This window comes from Cupressus sempervirens, chromosome 8, assembly GCF_028749045.1.
Source record: "Cupressus sempervirens isolate cs-2001-9-10 chromosome 8, ASM2874904v1, whole genome shotgun sequence".
Classification (NCBI taxonomy): domain Eukaryota; kingdom Viridiplantae; phylum Streptophyta; class Pinopsida; order Cupressales; family Cupressaceae; genus Cupressus; species Cupressus sempervirens.
Genome location: NC_143125.1, coordinates 472,548,162 through 472,564,779, shown reverse-complemented (window position 1 = coordinate 472,564,779; position 16,618 = coordinate 472,548,162). Strand labels below are relative to the sequence as shown.

Genomic DNA, 16,618 nt, shown 5'->3' with positions numbered 1-16,618 from the left:
GCCACATTATTATGGTCCTTTTCGTATCATACGGTGGGTTGGAGAGGTGGCTTATGAGTTGCATTTGCTTGATGATAGTAAGGTTCATAATGTTTTCCATGTTTCTCTCCTTAAGGGAGCTTTGGGCAGTCATGTGATACTGTCACCTCTATTGTCTCCGTTGGATTAAGGGAGATTGGAGTTGATTCCAGAGGTGATTCTTGATACTAGAGAGAGACAATTGCAATAGAGGACCATTTGTGAGTTGTTGGTTAAGTGGCAGAATCTACCAGCGGAGGATGCTACTTGGAAGCCTGAGGATATTCTACAACACCTCGGATTGCGATTGTTTGAGGACAAGCAATCTTGGGGAGGGAGGACTGTAATGTCCCCGATTTAGCAAGTTTTTGAAGTGTGGTTTTGTCAGCTCATCATCGCGACCCTCATGGGCTAATGTTTGGATTTGGGGGTCTTTGTCAAGATATTGCTATTTTGGACTTACTATTTTTAGTAAGTCACTCTCGGGTAGTTACCATTTAGGGTGTGTAGTTCAGTTAGAATGATTATCTTGTTTGATATTTGATCTCGCAATGAATTATTATGGAAGACATTTATTTAAAGGATTGTGGTTTAATGATTATTTATGATACACTTTATTATCATTGTATTTTATAATATAAAGTGTTATTACTTTATATTATAAAAGTTGCTTTTAAGTTAAAGATGTGAGCGTGAAGCTAAGTGGCTCAACTTGGTATTATAAATATGGCTTTTGGAGAAGGAGAGATCATCTTTAATATTATATTTTCTTTTCTCGAATTATTTGACTGAGGGTTTGAAGAAGTTTGAGATTCATCATTGGCAATTGTGCTGAGGTAAGCAATTGTTGCAATTCTCCAACTGTAATCATTGTGGCTACGGGGATTGTCATTCTGAAGGAAATCGATTGTAAATTTGCTAGTCGATTTGATAATTGTTTTGAAGGTTATGATACTACTTCGTTTTCATTTACTGGATTGCGTTTGAGATTGACTCCTGCTAGATGCCAAGATGTGAGGAGAACATCACTGAACTGGTTAAGTGGTGGAGAGAAACAACACAATTTTGTTCCTTTCATTGTCTCACGTCCTAGGTGATACATTCTGCAATTTGCGATTTTCCTGGACACCATATTATTCTAGCCACAAGTTGTAAAGAGGAAGCCGCCGGTTTAATATCAGAGGGGATGGTTATTGTATTTGGCCTGCATTGAGATTGCTGATGGGGGAGCAGCGTTAAGGAGTTGTACTTGTTTCATAAGCTGAATTCCCTATCCAACCAGAAAAAGCAACGAGTTGTGCTACAAGAAAAATCAGGTTTCATCATTGTTTGAATTCTGGAAATTCGGTTTATGTTGTTGTCTTATTTTCTTTAATTAAATAATAAGTAATTTTGGAGTTGGTTGGCTAGATTCAATAGTTGCTTTGTATTCATGATATTCACTGAAAGATTAAATAAAACCAAGGCATTCAAAAAAAATTGTTCATTGGCACCAAAAATTCTATCAGAGCATACATAGAGTTTTTACAATCACAAAAACCACCATAATATTCCTGACGAACGGAACCTTGACGAAGAGAGCTTCAATGGTGTGAATGTCGGCGAATGAGGGCTCGGCCATGAGCACCTTAGTGACAAGGGCTTCGGTGAAGGGCGCCACGATGATGGGAGCCTCAACGAGGAGTACCTCAGTGAAGAGAACCTCGATGGAGAGTAACTCAGTGAAGGGAACCCCAACCATGAGTACCTCAGCAAAGGGAGCCTTGGCAAAGAAAGCCTCAATAGAGAGTACCTCAGTGAAAAAAAAAGTTTTAGCTATAGATAAGATCTCGGCGGTACACGAAACCCTAACTAAAGCCTTGATGATAGATAGAGCCTCGACAACGAGCAACGTCTCAATGGTGACAAATGTATCTATTGCGATGGTCCCAACCACAATAACAGACGCACAATGATGATGGAGACAAACATGATGACATCGACGAACACAACTAGAACGACAAATACAACTCGACGACAGACACATACTCGACGTCGGTGAAGGACACAACGACGCTGACAAACACAGTGATAGTGACGGACATGATGATGGACTTAGCAATGGACATGGCGGCGGTGATGATAATGGATACAATGAAGATGATGGATATGGTGACGACGACTGTGACGGACATGACGATTGACTCTGCAAAAGACATGTCAACAGGGGGTTCGTACGATAGTAGCCGAGAATCCGTTCGATGCAACAGGCAGTTCGTACGATACAACAAGGGATCCGTACGGTGCAATTGGAGATTTGCACGGTATGGTAGGAAGCCGTATAGTAAAACCAAGAATAGGTCGTACGGTTGAGGGAATTGGTCATATGGTAATGCGTGAGGTAGGGTTGAGCTGGCCGTATGGTAGGGTAGATTCAAAAGGCCGTACGGTGCAGGCTAGGTGGTCATATGGTTGCGACAGATGGCAGAGTGAAGTCGTACGAAGAGAGTCGCACAGTGGTGGAAGAAGGGTTCAGTCAATACAACCATTAGTATCAGAGTTCCAAATTCACTAAATAAATGTCTAACAAGAATGGAGATTGAACACAGATAATCTTCAATTAATATTTGCAGACAAGATGGTGCTTCGATTTGCTAGATCTGAAGCAAGTAATACAGAGACAGAATAGGGTGAGGGTTGAATCCCACCGAAACCAGAATGACCAAGTAGGGAAAATCGTTCACTTTCGAAATGGCGAACAACAGTGAATACCATCGAGAATTCACAGTATAAAGAAATAATTCAAATCACATGCCAAATACTAGGTACATGTCATGCTTAAATACCCTTTGGAGGAACTTCCAAGGGTTTACAAAGATAGTCGATGGCAACATCTATGGAAACAATTAAAATTAAAATGGGTCCGAGATAAACTAAATCATTCGGAATCACAAATACAAGTATTATTAACTTTGTGCTCATATTAATTGATTAAAGTAACTAATTAAAGGTCCATTTATTATATTATTTAAATTTTGGGACCAATTAATTAATTAAATTAAATTATTACATTAAAATTTGGGGACATGAAAATTTTCTAAAACATACCTAGTCCACTCTATCATATGCCTTTTTAATATCTACCTTAATTTAACATACTAGACTCTTTGTTGTTTTGAACGGTATGTATGGCCTCTTGGGCAATAATTACTCCATTGAAGATACATCTTCCCTATACAAACCCTGTTTGTTCCTCGCTAATCAGCGTTGGAAGACATTTTTGGATTCTTATTGTCAAGCTTAGTAAATAATTAATAGAGAGTATGGCAAAGAGCTATGAGACAATAATCATTAAAAGTCTCCAATTTCTCCTTTTTTAGGCTAAGGGCGATAAAGGTATTTTCCATTTTTCTGAGGAGTTTTCCCAAATTTCATACTCCTAAAGCCTCAGTTACCTCCATCCCTATGAAGTCTCAACATTTTTGAAAGAAACATGTTAGAAACCCATCTATTCCTTGAGATTTATCTAGATTTATTTGCTTGAGGGACACACTTACTTCCTCTAAGGTAAATTTTCCGAACAATGTCTTATTTTGTTCTTTGGATATAAGCTTTGGGATGTTCTTAATGATGCTTTATTGTGCCCTTAGGTTCCGGTTATCAATATTGTTGAAGACTTCTTCAATGTACGATATTGTCTCTTTTGCAATGTCATCTGGGTCCTCCAGTTTTTCCTCATCCTTATTTTGAATGTAGGTGATTCTATTAGCTATTCTACACTATTTTGTACTGTTGTGAAACTGTTTTGCATTTTTGTCCCCTGCACGTAGCCATGTTTCTATAGATTTTTGTCTCCAAAATAGTTCCTCTTTGATTAAGATGTCTTCATAATCCTTCTTTAGGCACTTGTCTTTTTTACGTGAGGCCAATTCCACCCCTTTCTCTAAATCCTCCTTGTCTAGATTCTCCCATTCTTCTTTCAATTCTTCCTTCTTTTCAAATATATTCCCAAAGTGCTCAGAATTCTATACCTTAAGCTTTTGTTTAACAATTTTAAGTTTGTTAACCACTTGGTAAAGTTTACACCCAGATAACACGATTTTCTTCTACCATTTTTCTATCACCTTTAGAATGTCCTCATCCTTAAACCACATTTGTTTAAATTTAAGAGGACAATTGTCCGACTTTTTATCCTTATGATGCGTAATTGAATTAGGTAGTCATCTAAACCTGAGATGGGTTTCACTTCTGATTCCAACGTAAAGGGTAGTTCTGCCATATCCCCATTTAAAAGAAATCTATCTAGTTTCTTTGCAATAGAGATGAATCCTTTTCTCCTATTATTCCAAGTGTAGCTACTCTGGAAGTAGCAATATCTATTAGTCCATTTATGTTAATCCATTCATTAAAATCTACTACTTCTTTAGAGATTTTATGAGTTTCACCCCATTTTTCTAATGCCGTAGTTATAGTATTGAAATCCCCTCCTTTGATTGAAATCTCTCCCTTATGAACAATTGATTTTTCTTCAATCTCTTTCCAGACTTTGATTTTCTCCATATTTTGATTAAGGCCATACACATTAAAAATCCTGAAGCTCAACTTGATTTTGGAGCTTCTTACTAAGCCACAACTCGAATATCCATGATCTTCTAAAGATGTTATAGTGAGAAACCTCAGGTTCCTTGTGAAAGCTAAACCTCATGAGGTCCCCTAGCCGGAGATCCCCATATCTCCCTAAATCCTAGCTTCTTTTTTAAACCCTCTAGATTATTTCTATCTAGCTTTTGTTGTAATATAATGAGTTCTTCTTTTGTTTTTGATATGCAACAATTTAAGACTTTCTGCTTGCTAGGGGCATTTAAACCCTTAACATTGCAAATTAGGACATTCATGGCGACTTGGAAAGGATCTTCCCCTTCCTTGCATTAAAGATATTAGTTAATTTGGATTGACCATGAGCACATCCATCTCTCATTCTCAATTCTTGTAGGGGTTTTCTTCCCATTTTTTCATTTGTTTTTGCACAATCAGGGTTATTTTTACTTGGGTAAGTCATGACTATCCCCATCTATTCCCGATCGTTTAGGTCTAGATCTTCTAGTTTTACTAGCAGCTATTGCACTTCTACTTTCTCCATTGGATCATCACCTTTCGGGATTTCCTTGATCAACAATTCCTTCTATCTTAGTAGTTCTTCCTCGCAAATTTTATCCAAAAATTCATTCCTGAATTCATTCACTACAAACTCGCATAAATGTTTAGAAATGATCCTAACCTCTTCCTCCACTTTGACTTGGCTAATGGGTTCCTCATTTGAAGGGCTTGAGGAATGTAAGGTTTCCTCTTGGATACCTATGTCAGTATCCAGGTGCTCCCCTCCTCCGTAATCCTTTTCCTCTCTCCTTTGACTTGTTTCAATTTGGAAGTCTCTTTTTTCCTCATTAAGTATTATTGTAATGTCTTTTTGAGGCTTATCCATTTTGGAGTGTCTAGCGCTTACCTATGTGGTTTCTGCCTCTTGTTATTACTAATATCTTGCTTGGAACTTTCCTCACCCTTTGTTTTGCCTGCAGCTATCTTTAAGTCTAGCTGGGCTGAAAGGGGTGCATTTTTTACAAATCCCAAAGCCTCCCCTCCTTGTTTTGCAGAGATAATAGATCCCACTATAATTGAGGGGAGTGAGGGAACAACTTCTCTTATTTCACCCTCTTCCAAATCATCCCCTACAGGGGATTCCACAATGTCAAAGCCTCCCTTTTCCTTGTTAAGGATAATTTGTGTATCTTGAGGAAGATAAGGAAAAGAAGGGCTCCGATTCGGGATCAAAGAAGCTGATGCAAGGTCCTCTATGAAAGATCCTTCCACGAATCTCGGTTCTATTATGAGTGAACTTCCATTACTGCAAATCTTTAAAGGCTTACATTTATAGATGTTGGGCTCCATACTGACTATGATAATTGGATTGGAGAACCTCATTCCAGTTTCTGTAAAACCTACATATTTCCCTAACTTGTTACCTATCAATTTAAGAGTCTCTTTTGTTAGTAGTTCAATAGGGAGATTAGGCAAACTAACAACACAATCTATTATGAAGGAGCTTGGGTTGTTTGGGTTAAAGAAAGGCTCCTAGTTAAGGTTTCTACAAGATTTGCCTTTGAAAACTAGGGCATTTTAAAGTAAAAATTCTTTTTTGAAACTAGAGTTATTACAATTAGTATTAAGAAAATCATTTTCGAAGATAGTTACTTCTTACTTCTTACCATAAGATTCTTTCAGCCATCTCAAAATAGATTCTACCTATGTGCTTGTTCCCGTCCATTTGGCATTGAGTCCGTATTTTTGGGATTGTCATTGGGTATATTCCATTTCATAACCTTGAAGATCTGGAGTGAGGATTTCCTTCTTGTCAGTCACCATTGGATTAGGGACGACCACTTCCTATTGGCTTGTTGGGGCTTCCTTCCTAGTCACTTTGGCTATGGGATCTGATTTAATTTAGTCAAGGGTGATCTCAGAACCAAATCTCTCAGGGGAATGAAAGGATTAGAATCCAAACAATGTTTGGATTGAGTTGATCCCAGTCTTCTTGTAGAAGGGGTTTTGACCTATCAGATTTCTTAGGATAAGGGTGGGAAGGAATTCAAGTTTTTGGGGGATTAAACGTTGCTTCTTGTTATCTAGATTGTTTAGATTTTACAATAATCCAACCCTCATCCTCAGATTCATTCTTCATTGGTTTAAAAAATTCTAATGGACCACGTCTAGAATCGATTTGCAGTGAAAGGGGATGGCATATTTGGTGCACCAAAACATAAAAAATTGTTCGTCAAAATTTTCCCTAGCTACCTGGTTTGCATAGATCGAACAGAACACAAACTTCATAGGATTCGTTTTCATATGGTTTGGTATTGTAATTCAGAACTTATATTATTTGTAGGTAATAAAAATAATAATTACTAACTAGATCTAGGAATAAATATTTGATTTAAAGAAAATATTTGTAGGTAATAAATAATTATTAACTAGATCTAGAAATAAATAAGACAATATTGATTTCAAGAATATTATTTGTTCTAAGGAGAAGTGTATCAGCTGTTTGCTGAAGCAATCCCAACGAATATTTGTTAGAGATTTCTAATCCAATTTGTATGTAGATACGTAATCTATCTTCAGAAATTCGCTTATATTTATTGGCACCAATTCGCATCATAATTCCAAATGGATTTTGCTGCTGAAATTTGGAAATTACAATGTCTTTGCCTGTGGCTGATCAATGTTGGATCTTTGCGAAGTCTTTCTGCTTGGCTTTTGACTCAAAACCGGTTGTACAAAAAAATAGTTGAGACTGGATCGATATGCTTCAATTATCAATGCTCATGTCACCAATGTTGTTCTAATCAGAGAGGATCGTGTCATTGAGATGAAATCTCTGTTGACATTGTCTAAAAATAACTCAGCTCAATGTGTAGGTTGGGTCTATGACTCTATAGTATGCTCGATTTGAAGAACACTCCACTCGGAGGTCATGTGGGTCACCAAAAAATGTCTTTGAAAACTGTTGAGTCACTGCTTGAATGGAGGAGCTTGGAATCGGATCACTGCCAAAGACCCTTGATCATGTAATGTGCTTGGATCATTGGACTTCAACTAGGAAAGTCAGTCTTTCAATGCCACGAAGAAGATATTTGCGGCTGGTTGATGTGATCAGTGGCTAGAGATGTCACCATGTATTTGAGAGGCATTTGTTAGATCAGGTATGCGCAATGTTGAACTGATTTATAGTGTAATGAGAATGGAAAATGGCAAGACCAGGGGCGAGGCAGAACACTGCTTTTGCAGTTTTGAGGAGCAGCAGTCTGATCTTTTTAATTTGACTTTTTTTCTCACAAATATTTTTTCTATAGCTTCAACATTTGGTCATCACAGTCTTACTTGATTCCCCAGTGCATTCCAAATCTTAAAACATAATGCTGCAACTATCAGCCTTCCACAGATATAAGTAAAGGTTTGGATTAGCATCGTTCTTGCTGAATCCCAAACTCATCAAATATCAATCTATTCTTTCCTACGATGCTTGAGGAGCCTATTTAAGGCGATATAAGGCTTTCTTCAATTTGTGCACTTATGACTCGTTCTCATGACTCACAAAGCCTTCAAGTTGCTCAATGTAGACTTCTACAATAACACTGTTGATAAAAGTTGTCTTTACATCCATCTGATGTAGCTTCCACCCCTTAGCTGCCACAATGGAAATGATGGTCCTTATGGAAGTATAGCAAGATACTGAAGCAAAGGTTTCTTCATAATCTATTCCTTCTTTTTGAGAGAAGCCACATGCAACAAATCTAGGTTTGTATTTCTCAATGTTTTCATCAGCTACATGCTTAGTCTTTAATAACCATTTGAAAGAGACAACTGATTTCCGTTAAGATCTAGGTACAATATTCCAAACATCATTCTTGATGATGGACTAATATTTTTTATCCATAGCATCTTTGTGGACTTTTTGTTTTGAGACTTCCTCAACACTAGAAGCTTTAGTGTCAATGATATTACACATTGATGCAACATAGCTAGAGGATTTGTGCGGTCTTTAACTTTTTTATAATGTCCCTTGGTCGGCTAGTTGGTAATATCAGAATGATGTTCTAAAAACATTAATTGCTAGAGACTTCTTGCCAATAAGTCTTGAAAGATATGAATTTAGTTTTCTTAATACTATGAGCTATTTTTTCTTATTGAGAAAATTATTATGAAAATAATATCGTCTGTTTGGCTTAATAGATCTTAATTTAGGTATAAATATATTTAGGGAATGTATGTGCAGTAGAACATTGATTTAGAATAGATTTGACTATTTTGATATGTAATGAACATACTATAATATATGAGCAGTATCTCTTTTTAAATTTAATTATCTGTTGACCTTAATATCTCTAAAGTAACTGCTAATGATATTTCGTTGATGTTTTTTATCAGTACTAATTATGAATAACTGTATAATTGTCTGATATAACTTCTACAAAGATGATTATGGGTGTAATGTATCAAATATATGTTATTTGAAAACTATCCTAGTGTGATGTTGCTCGTTACAATATATTATAGTTATATTATCCTATGCCCTCTCTACTCCTCCTTGATACCCGTTATTGGGGAAAAGGAGGGGTTTTCTAGGTCAACTGCATATTTTTACTAAAAACCTCATAAAAGTGGGCTTTTTATTGGTAATTGCACGATATAAAATTATATTTAATATTTAATCTGGATTTTATGGTCCATTTTAAATTTTTAACACATTCTGAGTTGATTTATCATTTGACCATAGTTTTTTGTTTTATGAAATGGCTTATTTCTTGGCTATTTTTCATGTTACTTTAATAAAAACTATAGCTGTATTTTAAATATAATTACATGAGACAACTTAAGTGTGTAGAGTGGGATTTTTATTATTTCATATTGCATATATCCACATGCAAAATATTTCATGAAAAACCACTCCCAATAAATTTTAAGTCCAAGCATCATTAAAAGTGTGTTTTTTAAATATGGTTACATATGCTAATGTATTTAAAGTTCATTTTAATTAAAATGCATATGTTGTTTTAAATTGCCAATCAAGTGTGTTTTTGAAATTTATTTGCATGTCTTTATAACATGTAAATGTAGATTTAAAATAAAATTTTACCCATGTTAAACCGAAGTGGCGATTTTGGACCCAAATACATATGTATTGATTAAAATACATTGTTCCCTCTTAACTTAAAGCATAGGTGGCGATTTTTAGTGCTTTGGCATATATTGCAACCCATGTTTTTGTCTTTTCACAATGCATTTTGTTCTATGAAGGCAAAAGTGGCGATTTTCTTTGGAAAAACATGTGTTTTGCATATGCATATGCCTTTCTAAAATGCGTTTCCTTTTGAGTTGTCTTCTATTCCTTATGGACGACGATATTTTGTGGATTAACATGTGTTGAAGCACATGCTTTTGCTTTCTTAAAATGTGTTTTCCTTAATATAGAGAGAAGTGGCGATTTTCTAAGGGAAAACATATATTACAAACACATGTTATGACTTTCAAGAAATGTATTTTGGCTCTAAAACGTCTCATCTTTCCCAAGTGGCAACTTTTAGAAGGAATATATTTGTTTGAGACATGTAAACACTCCTCCAAAATGCGTTTTTGCCCTAGGCAGCAATTTTTGCCAAGAAAGCTCGTTTTTGGTGATATGTTAATTCTTTCTTAAAAGGGCATTTTAGAGGCTGTGGTTTCATTACAAAGAGAAAGCGACAATTTTGATAGCTTTTGCATGTATTTCCAATACATGTGTTTGGGTAAAAACAGCCCGTTTTGGGCTTGATCTCCATCAAAACGCCTTGCATTCACTTGTGTTTTCACATTGAATCTATTCAAGAAAGCATTCTAAGGTAAGGGTTTTCAATTTCCAGCTTGTTTTTTATCTTTTTAACAAGTCGATCTATGCCCTAGACGCCATTTTAATATGTCTTTGCATTTTGAGTTGCTAGGTCAAAGTGTGTTCCACATTTTGAGCATTGCATTTCTCTGACCATCTCCACATGTCCAAATTCGAACCATGTTGTGTGGATTTCAAAATCTATTTAAGTCTTTGGCTTTGGATAAATCTAAAATCCTAAATCTCTTGGATTTATTTCAGATTTGCTCAAGTTTTGGATAAAGACTTGTTTTTCTCATTCTTTGTGGAGTTGAGGTAAATTTCCTTGGTCATTTTTCTAAAGGCATTTGTACATATTTGTTTTGACTGTTCTTGCAAATCTCTATCATTTCCTTTTTAAGATTTGCATCTCCTTTATGTATATAAAATTGTTTCTTCTATGTGTAGTCTTCTTCTCCAAGTTGCATATGCAAGGTCTCATCTTTGTTACATACGTAGTCAGGTGTGAAATCCCGTTCTTAAAATAAAGACAAGTTCATTTTTCCCTCACATGCAAATGTAAGTTAAAACCCCATCATTATGCATTCCATGTACTTCCATATGGTTGGCCTATGGTTGAAGTTTCTCTTACATGCTTACTATATAGAGTTTCACATTTTGGACTTGTTAAAAGATGAGATGCTCAATGTGTTACTCATTTTTCCCCTTGCTCACTTAATTCCAAGCTTGTTTGTTACATATGCAATTCACTTCAAAAAACCCATTTTTGGTTATTTTACTCATATTTTAGCCATTCTGAGCATGACCTACTTGTTCATTCTTTGTCCTTAATCATTCCATTCATTTTCCCCATCCATATCTTGCTCAAAACCCGTATTTTTACACCCAAAATCTTCTCATGGATCCTTCACATGAAGATCTTCTATCATAATGGGATTTTCATGTGCTAGTTATGCACGTGCACCATTTTGCAATGTCAAGAGAACCTACTCCAGCAAAGTGCAAAGACAAAAAGAAAATGAAGTATCAATACGATTAGTATCATAATTCCATTCCACCATCACAAGTAACTTTCTTCTGTGATGAGGTGTGGGATACTGATATATCTCGCATGAACATTGAAGGTTTTGAGGTAAGAGTTTATGTTGAAGCTACTGAGAATTATGACATGGATCAAGCGGAATTATATTTATTTCTTGTCTACTTTCCCCTTGGCAGCACAAGAGCCAGACTTCATTCTTACATGTGCTAAACATTTTGATGCACCCTCCGAACCATCAGAGATCAGGATGGTAATACCATCATTAGTGTCGACCCTGAGACTATTGATCGTATTTTCTATGTTTCTCATACTCTAGTTATTATAAACATTTCAAGACAAAAGGCTATGGAGGAGGGGAATGAGGATTATTCTTATTGTTCCAAGTTCGTCAATGATAACTAGTTGATCACTAAGAAGCCAAACATTGTTAGATGGCCAATAAAGGGCATGCACCAATGTGATTTCAAGGAGGAAATCAATGACCTCGTTACATTACTCAGTCGCTTGGTGGGGCTCAAGGATTTAAACACCTTCGAACCCTAGATGTATAAATACCAAGGTCACTAGGAGACAGGGAAACTTGGAGGTCTTCGGTATTGGTATGGCAATTTTTCAAAAATAGGAGACGGGGTTACTCGGAGACGGCAATTTTTTTAAAATAGTTTTAAAAGTCTAATACTAAATACAAAGTTTGAAAATAGTAATATTGTAAAACTAAAAGGCTAAAGTAAATAATAATAGTAATGTCACATTCATATAGAGTCAAATATTTCAAAACACACATAATCACAATATTGTATCTCATTGGTCTTAAATTTTGCATTGAGAACATTCATATATCTCATTGGTCTTAATTATGAGGGCTAAAATATCCATGCCCATGTTTGCACCCATGTTTGTGCCCTTGTTTGTGGTGCACTGCTGTGTCCATTTTATAATATGTAGCTATTTGAAATCAATTAATTTTTTTTCTAGATAAGATACCACAATACAAACGTTGATGACCAAAGAAACATGATAATTGAAAACTAACAAGAGATTTGTATGCAAAGAACAATGACACCTTAATTATTAAGCAATTTCCTAAGCTTATTGATGAATATTGAGTAAGGATTATAATGATTGGATTGATAAAAGAAGGCTATATTATTTGCAAAAACTATGAGCAAGTTGAAAGTTTCGATTAAGTACAGGTTCTCAACTTTACAATCATATACAACAAGCTTATATTTGGAGTAATTGAGGATCATTGCTCAAAACAGAATGTTGTGCTTAGCTTGAATGGATAAAGGTAAAAGTAGAGGATTTCAAGAAGATACTAGTGAAAGTAACACTGAGAAAAACTGGCATTAAGTTAATTTAAGTAATGTTATGTCTCATGTATAAAATAGGAATAAATGTTTCTTCAAACTTTCATATGAATCCATACCTGATGTTTTAAAATTGCATGCCAAGAGTATTATTGAGGCATTTGACTATATGAATTTCTGTTTAGCCTACACAATTATTCTCAAGTTATGAATCAATATCAATGGTTTGTTTCTAAATTTTCCATATTTCCAAATAATATCATAGAACACTCAGGTGGCACTAAGGCAGTGGGCTTTTCAAACATTTAGCCTATCATTGTTTCAAAAAGCACTAGGCATAAAACATAAGCTTTCTGATGAGATTGATGGGACCTCTTTGCAGTAGCTAATCTAGAACTCAATCCTTGATTGTATTCTCTTCAATTTTGTTCATTTGGAAAAAAACAAGTTACATCTATTTACCTACCTTGGTAGCTTCCTTCATATTGTCTATTCACTTGTTTTATGTGAAATCAGACATACAATCAATTCTTGGTCAAATAAAAGAAACAATTTGGTTTATACATTCATGTTTAGATTTCTTATTTTCTAATTCTCCAATTATTAATTCTCTATTAATCGTTTTGATAGAATAAGATGCAGAATTTTTTCATTTTGAAACCTTTTTCTGTTCAATAACTTTGTAGCCTGATTTCCACTTTAATTTGCTTGCTTGGGACTGACAGGAAGAAGTACAAGCTGAAAGAAAAATGCATCAACATGAGCTTGTTACCATCTCACAACTGCACCAACAAAAAATATGGGAGATTAGTGATAAATTAGAAGCTGAGAGTAGTGAAAATGAAATGTTGAGGAGAGAATTATTTGAAGTTAAAAAAAGTCTGTATGAGAAAAATGAGAAAATATATGTATGTCCTTGGAAATATATCCTTAAAGTCATATTTTTACCATTCCTTGGGAATTTTACAAGGAAGTGAATGTTTGGAAACAAGTTATGTCTAATGACCTTTCATGCTAGCTTCCTTCACATTGTATATTCACTTGTTCAGTATGAAATCAGATATGCAATCGGTGGCTAGGTGAAAATTAACAACATTTTGGTTTCATGTATAAATTTTTCATTTTTCCCTTCTCATTCTGCAATACTTATCTATTGATCTTTTGTGAGCTTATTGATGGAATAAGATGCAGATTTTCTCCATTTTGAAACTTCTTCCTTTTCAAGAATATTATTACATGATTTCTTACTTTGATTTACTCACTTGGAAATGACAGGAGGAACTACAAGCTGAAAAACAAATGCATCAAGATGAGCTTGGTACCATCTCACAACTGCACCAACAAGAAATAGTGGAGATTAAAGATAAATTAGAAGCTGAGTGTAGTGAAAATGAAACATTGAAAAGAGAATTATATGAAACCAAGCAAAGTCTTTGTGAGCAAGATGAGAAAATTCATGTAAGTCCTTGGAAATATATACTATATAAGTCATTTATATAATGTTCTTGGAGAAATTTACAAAGCAGTGCAAAAAAAAAAGGCTTTTCTTTTGCAAAGTAATATGTCAAACATTAAAGTAATGGAGTATTCTAGACAGTTGAAGCTAACTTGATCATTTCCTATGGCATTGGAAAACAAATTTCAGTTATTATATTATGTCTCTAGCATGTCAAAGGAAAGCAAGGAAAAAGTATATATTTTTTGAAACACTAACCATCCAATCCTTTCTCATATCTGAGAAAAAATACCTTTTAGTTATCGAATTCTTAATGCTTAAGAAAATTTCTGTTTCTTTAAGCTTCCCATCTATTTTAACACTCATTTTGAGGTTACCCTACTTATTCTCTTAAGGCTTTGATAATTAGTTAAAAACTGCTTTACACGAGGACATGTCCCCAACTCTCGATCGTCCACCCCGACCTCCTTGCTTGATGTGTTTTAGCCTTAGGGATAGTGAGACGCTAGGGGACGTCCCCTACTAATACGAGTGAATCCAGAAATGCCCCATAATGTGTCCCCCATCTTGGAGCAAAAAGAAACTATAGGGGACACTTAGCCATACCCAATGTGCTTAAAACATCTTAGATGTCCTTTGATTGTCCTACAGATGGCTAGGCATCCCCTACAAGAAAACAGTTTTAAATAATGTTTTACTAAACCTAAGTTAATAAAAATTAACAATGTGTTTTGAAATATATCATGACAACATTATAACAATTGTATACCATGAGCGAATCTAGAAATGCCCCATAATGTGTCCCCAAACTTGGAGCAGAAAGAAACTATAGGGAACACTTAGCCATACCCAATGTGCTTGTGACATCTTAGATGTCCTTTGGTCCTTCTGAGGATGGCTAGGCATCCACCACAAAAAAACTGCTTTTAATAATTTTTTATTAAAAATAAGTTCATAACAATAAACAATATGCTGTTAAATATATCATGACACCATTATAACAATTGTATAACATGACAACATTCATATAATAAATGATGACTCTATAACAACATTGTAACAACAAATAAAATTAATTGTGTGAGTAATGACAAAGATTGTAGTATAACATCAATATATATATTATGATTCAAATTCGTAGTATTTTAATTATATAAGTAGGGAAAGGGCCATGATCCCATTACATAAGCACCTTGGAAAACAAACCTAGGAAACGACATCAAGACAAGAAACACTCATAAGTACAAGGCACGAAGAACCCTTAGACTATCTTTCCCTTATACGATAAAAAATTGTCAAAATCATAACAACTATAACCATTGATAGACCATAACCACATGCTAACAGCTCCATAACAGCATCACTCTAGATAAACATTTCCTGGTACTAATAGTAACCCTATATATGATAAGACCATAAGAGGCACACTTGCCTTAAAGTTTCAATAGAATATTTCATGTCCCTTTTTCAAGGCCAGTGAACTTCATTGCACCATTTGTTCGCATTGCCTTGGTCTTGTGGGCTAATTGAGTATTCTCTGGGATCAGTTCAGTTCTTGGCCTACGCAGTTTCAGTTCTTGGCCAATCAAGATTATTTTAGTATGGTTTCCAGTCACTATTTTTAGTAAGTCAGCAGACTAGGTATTCTTGGCATTTCAGGGTTGCATTAAGAGCATCTTGTCAAGACCTTTTGACGAGTTATCATACATGCATATCTCAGTTCATTTGAGTAGAGTTTATAATGCCCGAAGATTAATTGATTAATTAATATAGTGACTTTCTAATATAGGCTCACATTATTAAATGTAAATCTATTATTATGGGTACTTTATTTCCTTAGTGGGAAAAAATATTATTTTTAAAAGGAAATTAAGAAATTGAAGACGGAATGTGAAGAGTCACTAGGTTGTGTTTAAAAGGAGGAGCTCATTTCAACATGCATGGTTTTGTGATTCAAATTTCATTTTCTTTGTTGGAGAGTTAGTTGAGAAGCTTTCCGCTTTCAACAAATTTGAGGACGAAAATCCTTGAGCTCAAAGGCAGTGGGTAGAAACCATTGTCTTGGTTGAGATATCACACAGGTATCTCACATGTGTGTAAACTTATTACCAATCTGATTGTATTTCTATGTTTAAGATTGGTTATTACATTGTTTTCTTGTTTTCAGAGGATGCGTTATCAGCTGGATATTGGTATTTGTTGAATGAATCGGAAATCTTTGCATGCAAATCTGTTGTTAAATTCATGTGTTGTGTTTTTGAGAAAAAATGGGGAAAATATTTGGTTAAGGATGCTATAGTGGTATGAAACCATAGAGCATGCGACCCTGTTAGGTATAATTAGAATTGTTTATCCTGCTAGCCTGTGAAATTATTTTAGGGGATAGTTTTACA

The 16,618-nt window shown here is 35.0% G+C and overlaps 1 protein-coding gene across 4 annotated transcripts in view; it reads left to right on the top strand.

Moving 5' to 3' along the window:
• Positions 1-16,618, top strand: part of LOC149543283 (kinesin-like protein KIN-UB) — a 305,487-nt gene that overhangs the window by 125,098 nt on the left and 163,771 nt on the right. For all 4 annotated transcript variants that reach the window (XR_016355614.1, XM_089798130.1, XM_089798128.1 and 1 more), the window contains one exon: positions 14,045-14,227. Coding sequence is in view for 3 of the 4 variants with exons in the window: in XM_089798130.1 (XP_089654256.1) it covers positions 14,045-14,227 (183 nt within the window). In the remaining variant the exon portion in view is untranslated. The remainder of the gene's footprint in view (positions 1-14,044; positions 14,228-16,618) is intronic.